This window comes from Cololabis saira, chromosome 8 (genome assembly GCF_033807715.1).
Source record: "Cololabis saira isolate AMF1-May2022 chromosome 8, fColSai1.1, whole genome shotgun sequence".
Taxonomy (NCBI): Eukaryota; Metazoa; Chordata; class Actinopteri; order Beloniformes; family Belonidae; genus Cololabis; species Cololabis saira.
In genome coordinates this window covers 29,026,265-29,052,550 of record NC_084594.1, presented here as the reverse complement: position 1 = coordinate 29,052,550, position 26,286 = coordinate 29,026,265, and the positions used below count along the sequence as shown (strand labels likewise).

The 26,286-nt window shown below is 40.5% G+C and overlaps 2 protein-coding genes across 2 annotated transcripts; both read right to left on the bottom strand.

Annotated features, from left to right (window-relative positions):
- Positions 1 to 6,819: 6,819 nt before the first annotated feature.
- On the bottom strand, positions 6,820 to 8,547 carry il19l (interleukin 19 like). Its single transcript, XM_061728623.1, has 5 exons — positions 8,154 to 8,547; positions 7,877 to 7,939; positions 7,624 to 7,776; positions 7,409 to 7,471; positions 6,820 to 7,119 (listed from the first exon to the last, which is right to left on the bottom strand). Exons 1-5 carry the CDS (start codon positions 8,406 to 8,408, stop codon positions 7,027 to 7,029), a joined length of 627 nt encoding a protein of 208 aa, XP_061584607.1. The 5' UTR covers positions 8,409 to 8,547; the 3' UTR covers positions 6,820 to 7,026.
- A 4,207-nt stretch (positions 8,548 to 12,754) lies between these two features.
- On the bottom strand, positions 12,755 to 24,683 carry prelp (proline/arginine-rich end leucine-rich repeat protein). Its single transcript, XM_061728622.1, has 7 exons — positions 24,617 to 24,683; positions 15,250 to 15,682; positions 14,977 to 15,162; positions 14,730 to 14,887; positions 14,376 to 14,572; positions 13,712 to 13,787; positions 12,755 to 13,605 (listed from the first exon to the last, which is right to left on the bottom strand). The coding sequence occupies exons 2-7, from the start codon at positions 15,676 to 15,678 to the stop codon at positions 13,515 to 13,517; spliced, it is 1,137 nt and encodes a 378-aa protein (XP_061584606.1). The 5' UTR covers positions 15,679 to 15,682; positions 24,617 to 24,683; the 3' UTR covers positions 12,755 to 13,514.
- Between the last annotated feature and the right edge of the window lie 1,603 nt (positions 24,684 to 26,286).

The window sequence follows — 26,286 nt, the reverse complement described above, 5'->3', positions numbered from 1 at the left end:
GCCCTGCTGTAGACTTTCCATCATGTTACAAAATCCTCTCAAAAACATGTATGTTTGAAGAGACCCAACGTCTTCAGCTTTTATTGGTGGCCAACTTAAAGCTTTTTCCACGTAATCAGCCCCAATCTTCGTTTCATTGCCAAAGTGTTCCTTTAACAAGTTCTTGGCTCTGTGATAGCCTTGATCATTTGACATGTGATAGCAGCTTCTGATCAGTTCTCTAGGTTGCCCCCTGGTGTGCTGCTCTAGGTAGTACAAGCAGTCCTGGAGATTATTGACCTTTCTTTCAACTCCCTGTTCAAATGCCACGATAAAAGATCCATACTGTAGAGGGTCACCATCAAATATGGGTATTGCTCGAGGTGGAAGAGATGCAGAGCAGTGAATTCGGTTTGTCGCTGCATAATGTTGCATAAATAATGTTGCCAATGTCCTGTATTTCATTTTCATTTGTGGTGTGGTACAAACATTGCTTGACCTGTGACCTTGCAGTGAGTTGATGACAGTTGTGTTGCCTCCTGGTGATCTTGGTAGGAATTGCATGGGTTGTATTGAAGTGAAGGTTTCTGTAGGTTGTGTTTGTACATACTTTCTTTCTTTAGGTCATGCATCCTGAAGGTGTGAAGGTGGGTTGCTGTGAGAGTGGTTGTTGCACTGTTTCAGACTTTGACCTTTGTGACATTTCCACTTTTGATTTTGTGGCTTAATTGAAATATGAATTCATTCCATCAGATGGTGTGTAGAGCCACTTCCCACCATACTGCTTTCCAGTATGGCAATTTTAGCTGTAGCAGCAGCTAGTTGGGTTTCCATTTCCAGTTGTTCCTTTTGTCTTTTCAATCATTCATGTTCTGCATGCAGTTTCTCCTCCTGAGCCTCCAGTGCATGTTTTTTTCTCCAAAGCAGCCATGTGTTGGATTAATGCTGCCTTTTCAGCCTTTGCTCGTAAGCATGCAGAACTTGTGATGGAAGATTTGGATGAAGATTTAGACTTAGATGAGACCTGTGTTTTTCCAGGGGGGAGAACATTTGAAATACTGTCATTGGGTTGAATCTCATCCTGGTCAGCATTTAGTTGAATCTCATCCTCCTGCATTACAGACTCTTTGTCACAATGTTCTGGTGCATCCTTCAACCATTTATACACATCACACATGAATTTCTCATTTGCTTTAAACTTCAGTTCAAACCATGTTTGCTGCCTTTTGTATTCTTCTTCAGGCAGTGGCATTTCCATCAATGCACCATGAGTTTCAGCAGCAGCTTCACACAGCTTGTTAAACTCATTTAAAAGGGTTTCAAACTGCACAAAGTATAACTTGTTATTTTGACAGATAACAGATTATCGATCTGCAACTTGATTTTGGATGCTTGATTCAAAGTTAACTTCCGGTTCCTTTGCAGGTTTTCAATAGGACGTGAAACACCTTTTGCAGTTAATTTTCTAGAATAATTGCAGTCATTCACAGGTGCTGATTATTTCCCTCCTTTTTCCAATTAATTTTCATTTCATCAACATCCATGACATCCAGTTCCACACTTCAATGCATCAAAACTGTCCAGTTCCATTAAATCACTCAAACAGGCTCAGTTTCAATCATACAGTTTTATTGTCTGCTGCGTCCTTTACCTCTCTCATCTGGCTCTGTCTGGTGAACAGGGGGAGGGGTTGCAAGCTCCATAAAAACAAAGCTTGTCCCCTGATGGTGGTTTGGGATGGTTTGTTCTTGACTCGACTCCAGAGTGAATAAAAAGGAAAGGTTGCAAAAGTAATATCATTGGGTGAGGTTCCTGTTTATTTGAACAAAAAGGTAAATTGACAGAACAAAAAGGATTTCTGTTCTATTGACTCTGTGGCTGCCGTGTAAAAACTGTGTCCCCCCCACCACCACTCAACTCAAACTAATCAACACTTCTGATCAACAGCAGCTGGGGCAAGGGTTGGGGTAAAAGAAAGTAACTGACATCATACTGCACCCTAGTGGAAAAGCAAATACCTGCACAACATAAAACATGGTTCCTACTCCTATACTTGGAACCAGAAAAATCTCCCTCATTTGTAGAACATAGTCCCTCAAAGATCACATTTGAAGAATATTTAAAAAGAGTAAAAAGTCTCTCAAAGGTCACAATTGAAGAAGATTTAGAACAAGAAAAAAGTCCCTCAATGGTCACATCCTGTACCCGAGGAGAGGTTTGTGTAGAAGAACCTCAACAGGTCCAGGAAAAATTCAAAACATCGGTCAAACAAGTTGGTGAGAACCTGATTGCACTGATCCTTTTCAATGTCAGATCCGTCATACGGCAAACTTGACATTCCCGAAGATGTATTGAAAAAACTACCAAAGAACATTTTAAAATATATTTGTATCTCACTTACCTGTAGAAAAGAGGATGTCATTCATGCCCTGTACTGTATATCGGAGAATCAGCTGTAAGTGAAATTGTTGCCAGATGTTTTCTTGTACACCTAAAGAGCTATAGCATGAAAAATTCCCGATTGGCAACAATTGTTGGACGTAAATTTGGACCTTTATGGGAGGAATGGAAGATCATTGTTAGGTTTAATGAATTGTTGTAATGTAATCAACAGCATTCTCTACGGCTCAAATTTGTTAACTATTTATAATTATTATTTTGAACTAAGCAGAAATCAGACTTACTTAAAGTATTACATTTATTCAAATCTGTTGACACAATAGGATCTTACCATCTATGACCAAGAGAGTCTCAAGAGAACAAAGTTCGGTCCCCAAAAAACTTTGTAAAATGTCAGGATGTTGATAAAACGATCAGGTTCAGATTAGAAACGGGGCATCAGTGATTTTCAGGTATTTACATTAGATGTTGAAGTGATGCCTCAAACTTTCAGACACGGGAGAAGCTGGACCTTTGTTTCATTTTAAAGGGTTTTGATTTGTTGTTTTGATAATTTAGTGACTGGTTAGAAGCAAATAGGGATACATTTTTGTCTCTAAAGTTGTGCAATTTGGGAGGATGATTTCTTCTAAATTAACAGTGACTGTGTTTTTTTGTAATCAAGGCCAGATGTGTTTCACATGCAACAGGAAATGTCCAAATGCTGCAGCAAGTCACATTTCTGGGGCATGTTATCTCTGCTGAGAGCAGACGATTACTGCCTGTTACAAAGAAACACATGAGGTAATTTCTGGAAACCTGTTCTCACTGTGGAATCTTCATACCATGCTACGCTGCATTGGAGGCTCCTCTGAGCCCTGTCATTCACGGGGAGGACTTGCAGGCTCATGAAAAACTGGGCTGGACTCTTGAAGTGGTTGAGACGTTCCAGGAGATAAAACTGGGGGATGAGAGGGATGGATGCATGACCTCAGTTCTCCTGCGGGAACATGGTGGGTGAGGAGATCCTATTTTTCCAGGGTTACCTTATTGTCTCCGTGCTGTTGCTGCAGCAGAATAATCTGCATCGTTGTGGTTCTGGAGAAACTTAAATCAAATGTTTAAAAGGCAGGAAGGTTTTTAGATTAGTTAACCCCTTGATGCCTGAAATATGACGTGCCGCAGAATTGACACAAGCTGACACAAGTGCCTGTGATTAACAGGTTTGTACAGACCTTGATGACAAGCTAAAGATGGACGGTAATTAGAATCATGTGTGTTGATTCAGGGAAATATCTAAAACATGCAGGACAGTGGCTCTTGAGGACCGATGCTTAAAGGAATCGTGATGAGGTAAAACAGGACCAAGAAGGCGCTAATCCTAAAATGCCCAAGTTTAAGAGTATGGATTGCAGTATGTTGTGATTAAGTCAGGCTTATTAAGTAGCTAGTAATGGGCCTGGGTGGCTCTGGCCCACCCACATTACTCACTGGCTCCCAGCCGACTTTGATCAAAATACATGTTTCACATAAACATATTCTAAAAAATGATGAAAAGGTATAAATATAAACGTGATTTGTTGTTGACTTGTGTTCAGCCTTTATTTTTTTTTCTAAAACAGAACTTTTGAAACAAATTGTAGGGAGCCTCGGGACATATTTTGATTGCTCTGGTTGTTTTGATAATGAAATAAGACAGGACGGACTTTCAAAACTACTTTTCTGTTTTCAGTTGTCGTTTGCAGGATGGATAGCGAAGAGGTAATCTATCTATTTTTGGCTAAACAATATAATATGACGATGTTGAAAATCACTAAGTTCAACTTGGTTTTATTAGTGAAGTCACCCCCGCCCCCCTGTCCTGTTTCAGCAAGATAATGCGCCCCAAACTACAAACGTTTTTTAGAGAGACTTCGTCATAAATTAGTAGTCCAACATACTTACTGACAAAATAAAAAAACACTTTATAACCTGTGAATAACTGAATGCCCATTCCTTATATTTTGCAGATCAGCCCTGCACAATTTTACAGTTCTCAGGAAAAATACTAGAACCCAAGACAAATCCCCTGTATGTGAAAACATTATAATTTTGATTCTTATTGAACATAGAACTCTACATTTACATTTGTATCATAACAATTGTCTGTCTTGTCAGACATCCCTCCTCGTCTTTCATCTCACCAGCGAGTGAACGCCGGGCCAATGTTTATTCTTGTCCGGGCTTTTTTTTTTTTGTCCGGGCATTTAGCTTGTTACTCTCCCGCTTTCTTTTTTTCGCCTCCGCCCATAAAACTTTTATTTTCTTCGTTTTTTTTGCTGCTTCGGCCATGATACCAACTCCTGCTGAGCTCTGCGCTCCATGCCCCGCCCAGCTTTCGTCGCGACTACGAATCGGCAAGGAGGCTGAAGTGACGTATGCCGTAAAGCAGTCAAAGCCGTAAAAATTTTTAGTTTTTTAGTGTGGCAGGGTTCCTACCATGCTCCTCAAAGTTACATAGTGCCAGTGAAGGTGATACAGACCCCTCAGACCATGACAGAGGTGTCATTAAACCTGTTGGAAGTTGATGTACCATCACAATGACTCTGGAAATATTATATTATGGTGGAAAAGTTACATAGTGCTGCTTTAACAGAGTTCATTGATTAGTTATTTAAAAAAAACAAAACTTGAAGAAGACACACCACTGCCAGTGCCTCGAACTGAGTCCAACCAGCCAATTTCTTCACACTCAGCGACTGAGGAGGTTAGCCTGCCGCTGGCTCGCCGGCACCAGCGCTCTCTCCCGGTCAACCTGCGGTACCCCTCCATTTATCCGCAATTGATGAACCACCTTTACAGGTTTGTTTGGATGTATTTCCAAGCACAGATTTTTCTCATCAAAGTGGTATGGACAGTTTTCTTGGTTGGAATACAGTTTAAACAAGGATGCGATTTTCTGTGAAATGTGCAGACATTTCCCCAGCGGAGCTGACGGCCCACTTGCGAGAGAGGGTTTTGTGGACTGGAAGCACCTGTGTCAGGCATGTGAAAAGCACCAGGCGTCCACTTTGTACAGTTAAATTGTTAATCATTATGTATAGTGGCCTATATAGACAGGTTTTCATGCTCTGTTGGTTGAGTGTGTTGTGTTTAAATGTCATAATGCATTTGTAATGCAGATTACAAAGTAAAATTGACACTGCTTTTAATCTGTCTGTTTTTCATGTTTTCTGCTTTACTTTACTTTCTGCTTTATTTTAAAGTTTTTTTATAAGTCTGCTTTTTCTGGGACAATATGGCCCACCCATTTTTGTCCTGCCCCACCCACAAAAATATTTCTGCCTACACCACTGGGTTAAGTGTATCAAAGGGAGACAGCAGAGCCGTTTCAGTGGAACTGTCCTTTCTGAAAACAGACTGATTTATATGAGGAAGGTCATTTTGTCTAAGGAAGTCCATGCCCTGTTTAGAAACTGCTTGTTCCTTAATCTTTGAAAGGAAGGAAAGCAGGGAGATGATTCTCAACCAGGGCAGGGTTGAGTGAGGGTTGCTTTACAGTGGCAGGATTGTAGACTGAAGGCCGATTGGAAATCTGCCTGAAACAAGCAAGAAAATGATTTTCCTCGTGACTGCTGGCACAAGTGTCAAAGCTACGGGTTGGAGTAGGTTTGAAGGACCTGTGTTCAGCAGACAGGTAGTAGGACTGCTACCAGGGAGTTTGGAAACCTCACACTCAGTGAGGAGAGAAAATTAAGGGAGCTTTGCACTGCTGACTGGGAGAGTGAAGGAGGAGCACATAGTAGGACCAGTTCATGCGATGTTTGCAGAGGAGATGTTGGATACATTTCCTGTAAAAAGGAAGCAAAGCTCTCAGCTGACGGGTGGAGGTGTGCTCAGCGGTGACTTCAAAATAAATTCCGAGTATCTGTAGTTTAGCTGATCTTGTCATTGTAACAGGCCGTTTTTGCTTTAGTAATGGTCATAGAGAATCAGGCAAAGAGAGACAAAGTTTTTGAGATCAGCAAGATAAGAGGCTTTGGGCTATTTCCTTTCTGCAGCTCTAAGAGTCTTGCTGAGTGGATTGAAATGCAGGTTTGGTGGATAGAGGACACAGACCATCCAGGGTGCTACAGAGACTGTAGCAGCACTGACCTCAAGTGAGGAGACTGTGCCAAGGGTACGCAAGGCAGCATGACTGAAGTGAACCAGAGCAGACTGGGAGTTGTACTTTACTATTTTGAAGCAGTAACTCAAATTATGTGAGCTTGGAGAACTGTACTTTAATGGATCACCACTGGGTGGTAACGAAGGCCAAACCACTTTTCTGAGAGGAAACTGCTCTTACTATTATCGTGAGATTTTTATTTTTTTTCAACAGGACATCTGAAATGAAGATATGGTTTGAGTTCAAAATAAAGTAATTTATTCACATGTTTTATCTGAATACAACATATAGTAGAAGTTCAAACATAACCAAGCAGTAGCTTTGCATTTCTAATGAGGGCCCAGACTTCTACGTTGGCTTCTATTATAAATATAGCATTGAAAAAAAATGGTAAAAATGTTAAAAAAATATAGAAAATATAAATACAGCTTTAAGTTAATTTATGTATAAAACAGAGAAATGCAAAATGGCACGACATGGAAAAAGCTGTGGATCTCCTGCTCAGCAGCAGTCCAACAACTTTATATTTGTGCAGTTTGTCTCAGTCCTTCAAGCCAGTCCAGTATGGTGTCCAGTTCTCCCACTGCCTTCTTTGCTGCCTGAGGAATCTGTAGCTGAAGGACAACCAGATGGAGAAAGAAGCTTTAATGTTGAGATCAAGGTTTGGTCAACATACAAGTGCCTCTTCCAAAGCCTTTTCCTTTTCTGTTGAGATTTATGAAATTATAATCGCTAACGGTTCATACAATTTCTGAGATTTAACATGAGGGTTCGACAAGCTCATGGAGTTTGCACATTATGTATATTATTTAACCAGCTTAGATGGAAACCCTCTGCAGTCCACTCTATAAATGCTGGGCATGAAAACATATGTACGCTGTGAATTGTCATTGTGCAATATACCTTGTCAAACTCTGTGTGCAATGAGTCGATTCTTCTGTGGGTTTCCTCTTCACAGTGACAGTGCTGCACAGAACAGAGAACATTCATCATTACAGCTTATTGATTCTTCCTTCTCCTTCTCCTTCTCCTTCTCCTTCTCCTTCTCCTTCTCCTTCTCCTTCTCCTTCTCCTTCTCCTTCTCCTTCTCCTTTACATACACTGGATGGCATACTTACACATTGATGCATATCTCTCCTGATGCTGACAAAAGCATTTGCCAGAGCGCTGTAGCACCTCTGCTGCTGCCGATGAGAGGTGGGATAGTTGCTGAACACCCTCTCTACATAGAAGCGCAGGAGGAGACGCAGGAAACAGCAAGTCTGACCCGCCTGGTAGAGATGCACAAGAGTCAAATTAAATTCACACAAAATATACTTCTGCAGAACTATTGGTGATGAGAAAGTGACAACAGGAAGCACAAAACCTCACCTCAACATCTTTGATGAGAGATCTGTCCAGAAGTTTCACTCCGATGTCATCGTCCCCAGATATCTGTCATAAATTAAAACAAATTGCACAAAACAGTTTTAGGAATACTTTCTGTCAAGTATTCTCTACTTTTAATATTGATAAACAATTTAAGAGCTGTGTATGACCTTTCAAGTTAATGACATGAAGTGAAGCGCCTGAATTTCTGTGTCAGTATGCTATTTTGGTGCGACGCTTTGATTTGTTAAGTGTGCATCTGTGGGGGTTTAAGACTCACAGCATTTGATCGGATTTCCGAGTAATATTTGCGCAGTTCATGAATGTGAACGTTGACAGAACAGCTGTCCACATGCAGAGTCCGGCTCTCCACGGGTCCACTGAGGCAGCTGAGGAGATGGAGGACCAGGCAGAGAGAGAAACCAAGCAGCATCTTCATCACTGTGGTTACCTGGTGGGGATAACAGACATGTTGCTTGTTGTCAAAGTCAAAGAGAAGTGTTAAATTCTTCCCATAGTAGGAAAAAATAAGCATTTCTCAAACAAACTCTCAATCAAATCTCTTGGTTCAAACTATAGATCACTGCTTTAAGTTCATTCAATGTGCAACCAAACAGTTAATGTCAGGGTGCCTCTGTTCAGACTCACCTGTGTGTTTACGAAGCAGAAGAGTCGAGGAGTGTCTTGGTGCCTCCATGCTGTCTCCTCTTATAGTGGAGTGGAGGGGATTTCACCACGTATTGATCACCGTACACAGACACACACAAATACCTGAACCTGCTCACCTGTGGAAATTAGTTTACAGAAGGAGGAAGTGTGATGCAATTAAAGGAACTTTCAAGTGACGTCGCGGGACCTGATTAGAAGAAGAGGAAAGGAATGATTGAGCATTTCCTCCTCTCTGCTGCATAGTCAGATCTTTGTGGGGACAATAAAAGACGAGTGAAAGAATTATTTTTGCATAAATATATAAAAGTAAATATATTTTTGATCTTATAAGCGTTTAGATTGATTGTCATGTCTTTCATGTTTTAGAAATATATGTGTGTATAACAGTAATAAAACTTCCTCCAGCAATATGTGAAGCCAATTACCTTGAGCTATTTTCCTTGAAGGGAACTTTCTCTAACTTTACTCCTGTCAGACCAGTCCTTTTTGGAAACACCAGGCGAACCTGCTCATCTGCTTCAAAGTTTTGAGCAGGGAAACCCAATGGAAAAAGAAAATGTGTTTGCTCATAGAGTATATGTCGTCACACAGTGGCGGGGTCAAAGGTTAGTTACATGCAACATCTGTCAGTTCTGAGGGCTTTTTTTATCTTTTCTTTCTCAATCAGATAAAGTGGAAAAAAAATATCAGGTCGGAAAATTTCAGATGAACAGCACATGCCAGTATCACAATTTATTCAAGAAAAACTAAACAAAGAATTCGGGAGCAGTGTGTGGAAAAACTAAATGAGCCTCAACATACAGTAGGTTGTATGATTTAAGTTTAGCAGAAATAACTTCTTGATAAGGTTTTTATTATGGTCCCAGTCTTCTTTGCAAAGCCAACAGACCTTAATCAAATGTTTCATCTCATTTGTTTTGGTATAGGTCTCTTAAAGCTACTATATGTAAGAATTAGTTTGTAATATTTACAAATCAAACAAGTGAAGCATCCTTTCACTGGGACCGGCTGTGAACTCTCGTTAATGATCCGTACCACCATTTGCGTGGGAATCCACTTTATCCTCTGCAAAACAGTTTTTTGACTAAACCCCTTACTCTGAGTGGCAAAACCAAACTGCAGCTAGCATATCCATTCCTTTACTCATGTTTGTTGTTTTCACTTTTTCTTTGTGCTTTGAACAAATCGTCACTCTGTCCATTTTAACATGACATGTTTTTCACGAGCTTACAAATGTTCCCTGTTTTTTACTGGCAAAAGTGGTTTGGGGACCAGCTGATTTACTGAATCGCTGTCAGCGTAGTGTAGTGTGCTCCCAAGTCAGGTCACTGGAGTGATGATGCTGAAGCTGCCAGCAGCACGTGCTCTTATCAGCATACTACATCTGCACTTGAAGAAAAAGAACCAATAAAAGAACCGACATGAGACATGGAGTCTACGCTGCTGTCCATGATGGAGACTAGCAAATAAAGGAATGAAATATGACAACTCACTGTGACTGCGTTTACATGCAGTCAATAACCCTTTTAAACCCGGAATATTAGCAATAACCCGGTTTTGCACGGCCATGTAAACACCAATAACCCCTTTGAATAACCGGAATCTGCTCATATTCCGGTTTTTAAAAACCCGAAAAGGCCCCCTTTACTTACTCCTTTTCTAACCGGAGTCATGTATACACCTAACGGGATATCCCCATCAAAAGGAACATTAATTTTTCTGCGCATGTTCTTTTGGCAAGGAATCTTGCTCTTTTGAGTCCAGGAAGTTCTTATAAACATGGCGAAATGCAAGACCAGGAGGAGACTTATCACTTCATAAATGTAATGAAAGATATGAACATTTTGCCATTATAGACGGTAGAAAGTACCGGGCTAGCCAGATTTACAAAAAGGTGAGCGAAAAGTTGCGCGAAGCAGGATTTGTATGAACGCCAGACCAGATCAAGCACCGCTGGAAGACGCTGAAAAAGGCGTACTACAGGGCCCAGAAACAAAACGACTTCTACTGGGCTGTTCATTATCCGGCGTGCTGCTGTTATTGTTGTTGTTTTGAATTTGGATACAGGAAGAAGAAGCGGAAATGACGGCGTCATGACGTTCTCCTTGCGTCGCTGGTTTGATGGAGATATCCCAAATGATTAATTACCATGTATACAGGGATAACCCTGTTTGCTCATGCATAATATTCCGAATGTTTCAGTAACCAGAATATTGACCTTAACCCGAATTTTGACTGCATGTAAACGTAGTCAATGTTTCTTCGTGATTGGTAAGTATGCTAAACTATTGTTAATATTGAATGCCACTTCACAATGTCACTGTTCCGTATTTCGATATTTACAGTTGTAAACATGGAGTATTTGAGATGGAGAAGCATCGGGGATGGTTGTGGAATATATCATGCCAGGGACTGACACATGATTTTCTCATATGCTCCTAATTTGGTCTGAAGTGGTTCTGTTACACAGGGTGCCTTTAAGGTCCTGCCACACATTTCACTCATGTTGTTTTCTGGACAACAACTACGTTCTTTTGTTTTCTAACTGTTCTGTTGTTGATTCGCTGGTATTCTTGGGACCCTTTTCAGATGCTACTATTAGTTTCTAGATTATTTTCTAATTGTACTGTCTAGAATTGTAACTTTTAACATGCTAACTGAGGCCTGCGAAGTCTGATCTTTAGATATTCAAGGCAAAAGATTGGGGGAAAACTTATTTCTACATATGTCTAAAAACAAGAAAGTTGACTAAAGTTTTTTAAAATCAAATAAAATATTTGTATTAAATAAACAAAAAACTAATAAAAGAAAAGAATATAAAACCTAAACAAAAAAAAAACATAAATCAGGCTTAAGAGTTTTCTGCACTTCCTCTGAGTATTTCACTCAGTATTTCTTCTTGTTTATTGTTTGTTTGGTTGTTTTTTTATTGATTTTTTATTGAGAATAATCTTTCTCACTGTAGAATGAAGCAAATCATTAAGTTGAAAAAGACCTTATAACCTTATACCAGATTATCTGACAAAAACAATAGCCCCTCTAAGATCCCTGCTGGTGTCTTTCTCCACTGACATTGTGTTCACATACAGCTGAATCCAGACCAGCAAACAGCTAGGTGTGTCTTGGTAGGGAGATACCTGCTGGTTATTTAATGTACTGCTAGGCCGCATCAACAAGCTTTCATGGCTGGTCCTTTAATTGAGCCCAAACATTTAGATTCTTGTCACCAGCTGATGAAAGTATTTGTAATCCTTAAACACGCATCTTTTACTCTTGACGGATCCTTGGTATTGAGTTCTGTTTTTAATGACACTGAAACTTTCTAAGAATGAAAGTCCTCTCTAACCTTTCACGGAAGAGAGCGGTGTTGAAATCTAGCTGGAATTACCACTTGTAAATTACCAGGGCTTTCCGACCTTGTTTGACCAAAACACGTGATCACTTGTGACCCCGCTCAACCTTTGTTACAGTTCAATCACTAAAAGGGGGGATTTCAGTCAAGTTGTTTTACAAAGATCTTTTGTTTCATAAATAATGAGGGAAAAAAACTAAACAAGAGACAGTTATCAATTCTGTAGCAGAAGTATATATATTTATTTTTTATATCATTTCATGGTCCATTTGTGACCAAGGTTAGAGACCATCCAACCTAACAATGAACGAATTATTTATTCTTGATGGTGTCAGTTATTACTTCGGTCTCATTTCTGATCGTTCCCTGGGACTCTTGTCTTGAATTCATTTGTCATGTTAGAATTGAGCAGTCTTTCCGTATCTCAGTTTATTTATTCACCAAGTTTATTACAGTCTTTGCAAAAATCTGGCATTAAGTGATTAAACTCAATCAGCCAAGTTATTAGAGTTTTTCAAGTGTAGCGAAGAATTTAATCACTGTTGCCTTCAATAACTTTTATAAGGCAGAGCATCTGGTTGATAAAATTTTGAAGCACAGACTGTAGGATTTCAAATGTTTTTCAAACAAGTGAATGTTCACTCATTGTTATTTTTATATTTAACACTTACAGCTTTTGAATAGGATGTAAATCAAGTGCAGATGGCTAGCTTGGCTGTGACCGAGCGTCATCCCGATAAAGGTTATGAGCCTCTTTCTAGTGACCACAGAGCATCTTCCAGGAACCGGCAGCCGCTTCAGGAGTTTGTCTGAGAAATCTCATGAAAGTTCAAATTTCAGTCAAATATCAATCAATCAAATGATCAAAGACAACATTTTATTTTCCAATATTTTTTTTTTTTACAAAGCGTCTTTATACAGAGGAATAATATACATAAGACTAAGAAAAGGAAGAATACCATGACCCTTTTTTACATGAAGACCCTGAAAATCACAGGCACATTGGGAGCAGTTTCAACTACATTGTAGTCATGTTTCAGTTTGGTCATTGAGATATCTGAAGGCCTTACGTCATCGGTGGCTCCCCTGTTCTGTCGGCATCTGCTGACAAACACAACTATCCTCTGCATCTGTAGCAAGTCTGTCAATGTACCTGTATTTTCAGTCTTTGAGATTCCTTTTGTGTTATTACTTATATATATTTCTGGATGCATAATATTTTGGAAGCATAAAAAAGAAAAAACATCTTTGATAAACTGTAGCTCACAAATTTTAAGATAAATCTTGGTTTACTTGTGTTTTTGCTGCATTTGTGACTCATCCTTGAGATTCTAGTACTCTTTAAAGTTGCAAAAGTTTAAAGCTTTACAGTTACACGGAGTCCCTCTCTCAGCAATGCAGTTCCGCAGCATACGTGGAAACTTTGTGCTACATTCAACATGTGGTGTGTTGAATTTCCATTGTGCACAACATTTGTGTGTGTGTGTGTGTGTGTGTGTGTGTGTGTGTGTGTGTGTGTGTGTGTGTGTGTGTGTGTGTGTGTGTGTGTGTGTGTGTGTGTGTGTGTGTGTGTGTGTGTGTGTGTGTGTGTGTGTGTGTGTGTGTGAGAGAGAAAGCTTCCTATATAACAATAGAGTGAAGGTGCCTGAAGCACATGATGACGTCATGAGGGACTGGGGGAGCCAAGTGATTTCCATCCAAACGCAGGTACCTGAAGCAACAGAGCAGGTACTTAACATGCCGCAACGACTATAGCTTTTGAGCACTTATTGAATCATAATCTAATCAATTCTTCCTATATAAAGCATTGCACCCACCGTAGCCTTGGGACCAGACTGTTGTCGCTCAGGTCGGACTGCAGGGTGAACGGGCAGATCTGGGTTCCATTGATGCCTGTTGGCAAAGCAATGCCATTAAAGCTAGTTTGTATGTGGTCACAAATATGAATCAAACGACAAACAAAACATTATAGCTGAATTTATCATGTTAATTTATTTAGCAGATATAAGCCACGTTGCTAATGCTGAAAATCACAGAAATGTTGAAAACAGATTCAAATACTTGGTAATAATGTTTCAGCTTGGTTTTTCAATGCCCCCAAAAAAGCTTATAGTTAAGGTATAAATATAAGTATATATATAAATATAAGTTTATATAAGAGGGACAGAAGACATAAGACTTAACAGAATTTCTGAAAGTTAGAGCAGAAACTGCTGAAGATCTCTATTCTGGCTGTGATTAAACAAAAAGTAAAAAGCTGTAAGATGATTACATTGCTGCTCTCTTTGTACAAAACCCAATGTCAATGAAGTTGGGGTTGTGTTAAGCAGGAAAAAAACTGAATTCAGTGTTTTGAAGATCCTTTTCTACTCATATTCAGTTGGTGCTTTAAGGACTGTTCCCAGAGTAACTGGGAATTGATTGTGTTACACAAAACCAAAGCTCAGAAGAGTCACTTATTTGAAATAGATAAATATTTACTCTCGATGCTGTTGTGGTTGAGGTGCAGGTGCTCCAGGTGACTGTTGAAGAGAGGAACCATGGTCAGCTGGTTGTGGGCCAGTTGCAGATCCAGGAGAGTCGACACGTTGAACACAGCCTTGGGAACCCCTTTGTCACTCAGCTCGTTGAAGTTCAGTCTGACAAATGCCAGATGAGTGAAGCCATCAAAGTAGTCTCTGGACAAAACAATCACAGACCATATTTATGAGATTTCACATCCAGTGATTTCACATCCAGTGATTTTACATCCAGCTCTTTTACTGTGATAATGTTTGTTGCGTGTATTAGATAATTTTTTTATCAGCTCTGACAATGTGTGTACTGTGTACTTGCTTTGGGATGTCATCAATTCGGTTCTTATCCAGGAAAAGCTGTATGAGGTTACTTGGTACACCAGGAGGCATCTTCCTCAGCGTGTTGTGGGCCAAGTTGAGCTGCATGAGGCTCTTCAGGTCCTTAAATGTGTTCTTTCCCAGGTCACCGTCACTCAGCTGACAGAAAAGACATCACACACATGCAAGACGTTGTTAAGCATAAATAACTGATGCCACAGAGTTAGGAACGTAGCAGCAAGGTTCACCTGGTTGTGGTACAAGTCAAGCAAAGTCAGGTTCCCCAACTTGTTGAAGGCACCAGTGGGAATTTTCGAAATACGATTCCTACTGAGAGAAAGCTGCTCCAGACTTGACGGGAGACCTGCTGGGACTTCGTTTAGCTGGTTTCTTTGTGCATAGAGATACAGCAGTGATGGGATCTTCTCGAAAACCTGCAGAAGAGGAAATAGTTCAAAGAGTTCAAAGTGGTTTTGTTATATTTGCAAGTTGTGAGTAACAATAGAGGAAGTTTTTCTGACCTGTTTGTCTATTCTGTGAATGCGATTGTTAGCCAGATTGACCCAGCGGACCTCAGTAGCATTAAGGAATGACTCTGCAGTCACCTCTGAGATGTAATTATTTTGTAGATATAAGTAGTGAGCTCTTAATGGGATGACTGGGATCGTACGGATGTTCCGGTTCTCACAATTGAGAGAATTTGGATAGCTTGGGGAGCAGAAACACTCCCGGGGGCAGTCGGGGTACATGGAGGGCGGACCCAGGATGACTGGAGGGAAGTCTGTGGGCTCCTGGGGCTCTGGCTGTGTTATTACAGGCTTGATGACGGAGGGCTTCTTGGGGGTGAGTGGGCGCTTGGTAGGCCTCCTTGGCCGAGGTCTCTGAGTGAGTACTGGTCCCACTAGGAGGAGCAGAGCCAATGCAGAGAAGAGTCCCACGCCAGCCTTCATTGTCCTACAAGAATGCATGGAAGGAGAGCAGATTAAATATTCCATGCATAATGTACAGTCAAAGAAAAAAGAGGGAAAGAGAGGGAGAAAAAAAGTAAATCGCACATTTAAATTCTAAAACACCTCAAGGCTTCTTTCTCTGTTTGGTGTAATGAACCCAAGAGTTCATTATGAAATGTGTGGAACTGAATCGTAATTTTTTTTAAAAGACCAATGTTGCATTCGTGGAAGTTTGGTTTAAAGAATTGTACGAAGGTGCAGGTCTTTCTTCCTACACTGACAAATCTGAGAGCACCTCAGGCAAGCTGTTGTCACCTGTTTGATTGATGCACATTTGGGGAGGCAGTATAAACTTGCAGAGGTTGCTTGGGAAAAACAGCCAAGACTACAGGTATGTTCAAAACACAAGAGATGGTTGGGATTTTTCTCTCCTTTCCCTTGAATACTCACCATGGATTCTTTTACTCAGTTTTCAGTCATCTGCGTATCTGACTTAGATAAGAGCTGTGCTCCAGTCCAGCAAAGTTTATTTAATTTTATGTGGACATGTTTTTTTAATAACGTCCTAATTGTACTTTTGTCTGCTTTAATCTCTTGTAGCTGTTATACTGGAAACAACCAAAGGACTTGTTGAGAGCCAACTAGAAGTTTTGCCATTTTTAGATTTTGACTTTGATTTTGAGTCTCAGTTCATCAGTCAAGTTGGTTTGTTTTCTTTAGTGGAGCTTTCCACTGTGTTTGAGAAGAGCATTCCACATTGCTTCTTTTTCACTTTGGTTTATTTTTTTGTTCATTAGCTTTGTGTGTTTAAATTGACTAATTGTCCCATCCCTCCTGCCATGACACGTATTTATGGGCGCTCTGTTTATGTTCCTCACTTCCAGTTAATCTGCTGGAGACTTATTGTTTATTAAAATATTAAAATACCTCGCTGCCTGCTGTGAGAATTCCTTCTGCTTGTTTCATACCAAACATAGACTAATGTTGGTGTTCATGACAACAGTGTTGTGTTAAGCTCAAAATAATTAAAATGTGTTCCCTAAAGAGCATGAAGGGATTGAACAACTAGGAAATGCCCTAGATATATGAGCTACTTTAACTCCCATGTTCTTTATATGCAAGTTGCATCTGATATCCACCCCAGCTCTTCATTTAAATGACTCTGCAGCATGCACTCTCGCTTTCTTCCCACTCTTTTGTTTCCTGTGTGCAGCTCAATGCACTAAAGCTGTTTCTCCCTACATCCCCATGTGTGCTAATCATCGTGCTCTGCTCAGTAGTTCTCCGGCATCTAGCCTGCCCCGTCCTCTTCCTCATTCCAGTCTAAACACGGTATTGTTTCAGCCGTTGCATTATCTCTCTCTGCTCTGGTGAGCTTCAGTGTCCAGTGTTCTTCAGGCTCTCCAGCCATCATAAAATCGTTATGTAAAAAGATACGAAAAAGTCTCTTCAGGCTTTTTCCTGTCAGCATTCTGTATTTTCGTAGTGAAAATACAGCAGTGTATAGGAGGGTGCTGTTTGTATACGTTAATTTGATTACATTTGAGAGGAGGAGTGGCAGATACTGTCAGATACAGGAAATTAGTGCTCATAGGAAAAAAAGGAGAAGGATAAAGGCTCTTTGTCAGCAGCGCTCCGGAGGGGAAAGCTGAGGTAGAAAACTTCAAGCGTGGAAGAGACCCAATGGAAACAAAACTTTATTCCAGTGCACAAAGTCTGAAAAAAACAAAAATATCTAGGTTATAAGTCTCTGAGGTGGCATGCTTTTTTCATGTTTCTGTGTGATTTTAATGTTCAAATTGCCTTGTTGCTAATGTTAGGAAATCTCCACATGGAAGTACAGTGAAGTCTGATTTCAGACACACCCAATTTTCATTCCACAGTGGAGGGGTGGGAACTTTAGGTGTGTACTGTTTCTCTTTATTGATAACTATATCCAACAGATGTGGGAAACATTCCTCCTCAAACCAGATGTAAGGGGGAGTGGCATCCGTTTTCTAACCAAGTTTACTCATCAACCTTAGATTCCAACATTCATTATGGCACTTTTGAGTGTCTGACTTTTGTTTATTTTTACCAAAAAGGCAAAAAAAAGTTTTGTTTTGTTTTTAACTTAAGCCTATTAATTATCTTCATCATACACTAAATCTTAAATTATCTATGGCTCACAAATTGAATGCTGAAGATGAAGATGAATGGTGTTTCATCACAAATCTGTCTAATCTGGCCATTTTGTAATAACATTTGATTTTCTATTAACTAACAGCAGCATTTAAAAAAAAGAATAACACAACATTTCTGTCAAAGAATGAAAGAACATCTTAGAAAACGATTCTGTCATTCATCTCTTCAATACCATGACCAGTACAGAGAAGGTTGCGACGTAATCCTTAGTTCCACACTACAAGATTCAGTCAGTCAGTCAGTCAGTCAGCCTCCCCGGGAAAGTCTACGCCAGGGTACTGGAGAGGAGATTACGGCCGATAGTTGAACCTCGGATTCAGGCGGAACAATGCAGTTTTCGTCCCGGTCGTGGAACACTGGACCAGCTCTATACCCTCCGCAGGGTGCTCGAGGGTTCATGGGAATTTGCCCAACCAGTCTACATGTGTTTTGTGGATCTGGAGAAGGCATTTGACCGTGTCCCTCGTGCCATTCTGTGGGGGGTGCTGAGTGAGTATGGAGTCCGGGGCCCTCTACTAAGGGCTGTCCGGTCTCTGTATGATCGAAGCAGGAGTCTGGTTCGCATTGCCGGCAGTAGATCAGACTTGTTCCCGGTGCATGTTGGACTCCGGCAGGGCTGCCCTTTGTCACCGGTCCTGTTCATAATTTTTATGGACAGGATTTCTAGGCGCAGCCAGGGGCCGGAGGGGATCCGGTTTGGGAACCTCAGGATTTCATCTCTGCTTTTTGCAGATGATGTTGTCCTGTTGGCTTCATCAGACCGGGACCTTCAGCGTGTGCTGGGGCGGTTTGCCGAGTGTGATGCGGCAGGGATGAGAATCAGCACCTCCAAGACCGAGGCCATGGTTCTCGACCGGAAAAGGGTGGCGTGCCTTCTCCGGGTGGGTGGGGAAGTCCTGCCTCAGGTGGAGGAGTTCGATGTGGTCGATGTACCGGACCGTCGTGGTGAAGAAGGAGCTGAGCCGAAAGGCGAAGCTCTCGATTTACCGGTCAATCTACGCACCTACCCTCACCTATGGTCATGAACTTTGGGTAGTGACCGAAAGGACAAGATCGCGGATACAAGCGGCCGAGATGAGTTTCTTCCCCAGGGTGGCTGGACGCCTTAGAGATAGGGTGAGGAGTTCGGTCACCCGGGAGGAGCTCGGAGTCGAGCCGCTGCTCCTTCACATTGAGAGGAGTCAGCTGAGGTGGCTTGGGCATCTATACCGGATCCTCCTGGACGCCTCCCTAGGGAGGTGTTCCAGGCATGTCCCTCCTCCCTAGGGTTGTGTTCCAGGCATGTCCCTCCTCCCTAGGGTTGTGTTCCAGGCATGTCCCACCGGGAGGAGACCCCGGGGAAGACCCAGGACACGCTGGAGAGACTATGTCTCTCGGCTGGCCTGGGAACGTCTCGGACTCCCCTCGGAGGAGCTGGAGGAAGTGTCTGGGGTGAAGGAAGTCTGGGCATCTCTGCTGAGGCTGCTGCCTCCGCGACCCAGGAACGGATAAGCGGCGGAAAATGGATGGATGGATGGATGGATGGATGGATGGATGGATGGATGGATGGATGGATGGATGGATGGATGGATGGATGGATGGATGGATGGATGGATGGATGGATGGAGATTCAGTCAGGATTTAGATCATATCAGGTTAATGGGCTCCTCATGGCCTCAGTCAGTGGGCTTGCGTCTTTACCAGTCCTGTTCAATTCCAGTCTGAATTTGATGCAGACAATTACAATATTTTACTACAGAGAATGTGAACCACTTTACAAGTCATAAATAAATCAGTCATTTTATCTGAGAGATTCCAGTTTGCTCATGAAAACAAGTACTCATCCTCGCACGCTTTTCACACGTTAGAATATTATTGTGGCACTGCATACCTGTACATTTCCAATGCCATGCAGATGAGACTCTGCTATACTCACTGATGATGTTTAATAAAACACCACAGTTAGACTACTTAAGGGCCTGAAGGCCTGAATGACTTAATGACTTAACTTTTTGATTCAAAACTCAGACAAGATGGAAGTTGTTATTCTTCTGTTTTCAGGCTTCTTTATTTTGGAACCAGCTTGGAGTTTGGGTTCTGGAGACAGACACTCTCCATACCCTTGTTACAACTTTCCCTTTTCTGTTAAGCATATTGTTGATAGTTGTGTTTAGTCTCTCTGTCATGCTCCCCCCACAAACAGCCAGGACAGATGACTGCCCTTCATGAGTCTGGTTCTGGTGGTCTCTTCCTGTTAAATGTGAATTCTTCCTTCCTTTTTGCCCACCATCTGAGCAAAGACTAGATGACCTTAGGTTGGCTACTTTTAATGAATTGATATTATATAATACATGTAAAACAAAGTGAACTAAATTAGATGGAATTTTAATTACTTTTATTCAATTAAAAAGCAAAGATATTAACTTATCACACTGCTTTCAGGATAATCCCTCACATTGCCGGGCCACTCCTGCCCACTTTGATAAGCATCACATATAAATCACAGGACAGGAATTCAATTCAGCTTTATTTATATGGCACCAAATCAGGATGTATGCAATCCCAAGGCACTTTAACAATACATATCAACTAATTTCAAATTAGTCAATTTAACACGATACGAAGGCAATAATAATAATTATTATTATTGCCTTCCTAAGGTAACCAAGAGATTATATCAAAACTTTTCATGGATACAATCCCTCGTCCTGAGCAAGCACCAGGTAACTGTGGAAAGGAAAAACTCCCCTTTAACAGGAAGAAACCTCTGACAGAACCAGACTCAGGAAGGGTGGTCATATGCCTCGATCGGTTTTGGGGTTGAGACGACAGGAAAGAAGAGAAAACAACAACAAAAGATCAGAAGCACCTGCTGGGAAGTAGGAGCACAGGTCAATAACAACAACAATGATGTTATCACTAGTGTTGGGGTAGAAGAGAACAGAGTGAGGAGAGGTGCATCATGGGAGGTCCTCCAGCAGTATATGCCTATAGCAGCATAAATAAGGGATGTTTCACGGCACGTGAGCAATCCCTAACTATACGGTTTTTCAAAAAGGAAGGTTTTAAGCTTCATCTCAAAGCTTAATTTTCCCAAACACAAGCTGGCAGCTGATTCTAAAGGAGAGGAACCTCATAACTGATGGATTTACCTCCCCTTCTACTTTTAGAAACTCTAGGAACCACAAGTGAATCTGCTGTCTGAGAGCAAAGTGCTATGGAACTCTTTAACTCTTTAAGATATGATGGAGGTTGGTCATCAAGAACCTTACTGTATATGTTTGATGAATAAGATGACTTTAAAGGTTGCCTATAAAGAGATGCAAAAACTGCAGAAATATGATCTCCCCTGCTGATTCTGATCAGAACTCTGGCTGCAGCATTTTGGATGAGCTAGAGGTTTTTTAGAGAGTGGAATGAAGCTCCAGACTCCATGCCTAAAAAAAAAAGATCTGAATGTTCCTGTGTCATTGTTCCTTCTTCACAACTTTGTTTTGAAACAAGAACCAGCTCTTGTTCCCCTCATCTTTCAGTTATGAACAGACATCTGGTAAACAACTAAAGACTCAGTGTCAGAGATGGCTGATTCATTGGTGTTTTATCTGTGACCTCATGGAAGTTAATCTGACACACGATAAAAAAACTTTATTTATGGCAATACGTCAAAATATAACTGTTGGTCCAAAAAAGCCACAACAGACCAACGAGGCACACACTGACTGGAGTCAAAATTCTAAATGAAAGGACATGTGTTTCCAAACTTTTGGCTAAACTATTTTTTGGATCCTTCTTTTAAGCTTCAAATTGGCATAATCCTGATGAAGAGCATGTGATATAACTAAAAGGATTTACTAAGTGGTGATATAAAGTTTTCAGCTGCTGTTTACAAAGCCAGGAGTGCATTTTGATCTGTGATTCAATTGTGCTTTGATGTTAGGATTAGCCGTCTCTAAAAATAACCATGTCACAAAATGTATTATTAAAGATTTTGATTTAGAGAAAAAGCAGAAAAAACAAAATATTCACTATTTATTGATTGAAAAAAAGAATCTAAATCAAGCTATAGCTAATAAACAGTAATCAAAGTGTCAATAAGGAACATCTCCGTTGGCATTTACCTGTGGTATTACAGAACATCTGGTGCAGCTGTTGGGACGATCAAACTGCTTCTCTTGCGGTTTGTGTTACGCTTCCGTTATTACGCATTAAAGCTCTTTTAAGATTGCAGGATTCTTTAATAAGAGTTTGAAGAGTCATTCAAAGCATTTTGGAAAAGACTCAAGCCAATTTAAAACAGTCTTTTCCACCTTTTCCCTTTCAGCATTTGTTTTTCTTGTGGTTGGACCACTGCTTTTAGCCACAGTTGTGCTGACAGATCCAATTCTTGTGCCTTAAATCTGTGGTCCGATATTTAGTTTTCTAACAAAACGTCCTCTTGTTTGCCTTGGTAATCTCATGATTTCATTGTTCCTGTGATACATTCACTTGTTTCAGAAATATCAAACCACTCCCATACGATGACGATTGCGTCTTACTGTGAACAGGATGACTGCTGAAACAAGGTTTACAAGATCTTTTGGGAGTTGCATGTATCGTAATATTAATAACAGTGTTAACATTTTAGATGCACTCGCATGGCTCTCTTTTCTTTGTCACTACTTAACAAAAAAATTGAATCAATAACTTTTCTTCCAGTGAATAACCACTTGCTTTATTCAATTCATGTAACAAAGAAAAAAAACTGTAGGTATGTGGTTGATACTTTCTCTACAAGTGGAACTGGAGGAGTACCAGATCTGTTTCATAAGGGAGAAATTTCACAAAGTGAATGGTTGGCCAGGCTATTTTCTGTTGTTGTTCAATAACTTTTGCAATTTTAAGAAGGTCTATCGATTATACAAAATTGACTCAGGAGCAGTAAGTCTAACGCTGTACAAACGTGTCATTACTGTACTCACTGTTAGTAGAATCTCTTTATATTTATCACTTTAGGATACATTTTTCTGACATTCATGCCATTTCCATTTATTTAAATATCTGTACTGTCCTACATTTTCAAAATATACTTGTACCACTACTTAGGTTTTAATGAGTTTTAATGAATCTGAAAATAATAATATATAACTTATGTAAAACATTTGCATTATTGGTCAACTTCTCAACACCTAGCTGAAACACTGTCACCCGAAAGAGGATGGATGGATGGATGGATGGATGGATGGATGGATGGATGGATGGATGGATGGATGGATGGATGGATGGATGGATGGATGGATGGATGGATGGATGGTCTATCCATCATCTTACAGTATTGGAGGTTCAGTTAACATTTCATTGAAACAGATTCAGCCTTTTCTTTCCCCCTTAAAGTACATTTCAGCATTTGCTTTTTTCTTTTTCATGGTGTCAAAAGTACTTCTGTTATTTTCAGTATTTAAATAGGTTGCATACTTTTGAATCCTCTGATTCCTATCAAGCCAAAAAATGTCTGTTGGCAGTTGTGTTTCAGTGTGTGAACTTATTAAAGGGTGGTGAGTTGAGTGTTACATAACTCACTTGTGCAGCGGTTATTATTATTCTAGCCTGTGTAACTCATGAAGAGCTCAGATGACATCAGAAGGCTGGACAGGTGCAGACATATGTTGCTCAATTGTTTGTGTGGTTGAAAAGGTATCTATTCTTCCTTTGATCCAATAGTAATTAAAATGTTAACTACCATTGGCACAGCAATATGTCATGATGCCCTTTTCCGACCCTTTGTTTTGCTCTGGCAGAACACCAGCTACCATTCCTTTAACCAAAGTCATGACGGTGTTTTGCCAAACTGCTAAAAAAGGCTTTGAATGAGAGTCACATCATGACTCAGATATATGAAAGTATGTGTAGTCAACCGACACCATTACACATATCTCTAATGGCTGGGGTCATCTTCCGCCTGATTGAACTACAGTATTGAAATTACATATTCATCAAAAAATAGTTAACGGGTTAGAGGAAGCATTGCCAAAAGGATTTATCAAACATCATAATGAGGATTATTCATCAATTCACATAAAAAATAAGTACCCAAAAGTCTCCACTCTGATTTATTTACTTAATATTTGATATACTTTCTGCTTTCACTGGATGCTGTAATTCCTGCTTCTTTGTGCTTTTTGTATTTGTGCCTTCCCACAGTCAGTTCAACATGTCTTTGCATAGCAACACATTTGTTTTCCTTTCTAAATTAATTTCCAGAAAATTCTTTTTTCAGTTTTGCAATGGCTTTTATGGAGCATCCAAATAGCCCACACCTGAAATAACTGCAGAATAAAAACAACAAACTGAATCAGTGATGCCTGTATCGATAAAACCTTAGAGATGCACCAGCTGCATCAGCCACCAGTGCAGCGATACTGAATTCTGCAGAAGCACAGTTAAAGGTCCACTTATGTTCACTCTAACAAAGTTGGAGCTCACCTCCCTGACTGAGGGAAAAAGCTTAAAACAAGCTGCGTGTGTGTGTGTGTGTGTTTGTGTGTGTGAGAGGAAAGCAGTCGCAGTGTGGCAGGTCTCTGAGTGGCACAAGTACTACTCTATATGGCAAACCGTGAACGCATGGCTCAGCTGTGCCAGGATTCCAGATAGTCCAGAAACACGTGCCTGTCTTTTTCTGTCTTTTTCCGTCTTTTTCTTTGTTTGTTGCACCAACACATCCCTGGTTGCTTTTTCAACGTATTGATCAGTGTCAATTAAAAGTAAATCCCCAAAGGAAACAACAAATATACTTTCTTACCTGCCTCTGGTACCTGCCCTCTTTTGTCAAGTCACAAGTTTGTGTCTTTCCTTCTCTTTGCCTCTCACACTCTTTTCCTACCCCTCCCTCTTCTCTCTCTCCCCACTCTCTCTCTCTCCCTCTCTCTGTATCTATCTGTCCATAACCCTCCCCTCCCTTTTTCTCCTTTGGGTTTGTTCCCTGGCTTTTTTCCCTCTGAGGGTCACAGTGGTTCTTTCTCCCCCTCTTCTCGGCTCTCTTCCAGATAGATTTAATCCTAAATCCTTCTGGAAGACTGGTGACTCTTTCATGTGACTGAACTGTGTCACAGTTAGTTTGTATTTTGTTTTACCACATTGAAAAGAAAGAAACAACAAAAAAAAAACAAAACAAACCAAAACAATCAAACAAAAACCACAATGGTGGATATATTGGATATTTGTGTTCATGCACAACCGTGCATCCAAAGACAAAGAACCTCTGTTTGGGAAAGCCCAGCTGTAATTGCTTCTCCTCTCTGTCAGCAATCTTTAGACGACTGCACACAGATACAGTCATGTGCTTTTCATTAACAGCATCTTTCCACTGACTCCATGGCATCTTTTCTGTGTCCAGCAAATGTCCTGCGGGATTTCATCCCCCACCCAGGCCAAGGAAATGTTATTAGTCTGAGGTCCACCTTAGGTGGGGGCTCTTGTGGTGAGAGTCTCAGGCCGTGGGGCTCGCTGGCTCTGTGATTAACACAGGGTGATGCTTAAATGTATGTGCACGTGCGCCCCTATGTGTCAGCAGGGGTTTGCAGGTGGACACTTGCAGGACTGCATTCCTGCAGCGTGTGCTGCAGCAGGGGAATAAGGAGGTGAACATATGTGGAGATCAGTCTCTAACACACATGTCCAAACATCTACTCCTCCTGCCATTTTCATCGTCAGGGCTTCTCCCCACTTCACTCCTGTCCCCTACTCACTTACTCATCAGGTTGGGATGTAGCTCTCAAGAGTGGTGAACATGAAGACCAGACTGGTCACAACTATAAAAAGAAAAAAAATAATACCTGCAGGCGATTTGTCACACACATCTTTTCTGCTACCATTTGAAAGAGAGCAGGAAAACTATTTAATGACTCAGTTCCTCTGAGAAACCTCATCTCTGTATGAAAAAAAAATGTGTTTGGTTTTGTGCTTCCTTGAATGATGACATCATTGGAAAAGCTGGCTAAACTAGTATGTTTTTTTTTAATGTTTCACTCTTTATATAATATCATCTGAAATGAATTTTACAAATAATCTACCACAATTTCTTGGTACCTGTTTCTTTTTGGTTATTTGTTTGTTTGTTTGTTTGTTTTATCTGAAAGCTTAATTTGCTGAAAATCCAACAATCTGGTGCAATCTTTTTTATTGTTGCTTTGAGCCCCTGTTAAGACATAAAACATTATGACAGAGACAACAAAACATACGATGTCTACATATATGTGTATATGCCAGGTATCAGGAGGTCAATGCTACAACATGTTGTGAATTTTACAAATTTAAACCTTTCCATGAGAATATCTGTTCATCATTTGTTTGCTATTTTTTTATAAATCTAGCTCAAGAGCACCTGGTAGCACTATTTCACCACTCTTTTTGCTTTTTCTTCTGTTTTATTTCATTTAAGCTGCATTCATGCTTTTTTGGGTGATTTTTATT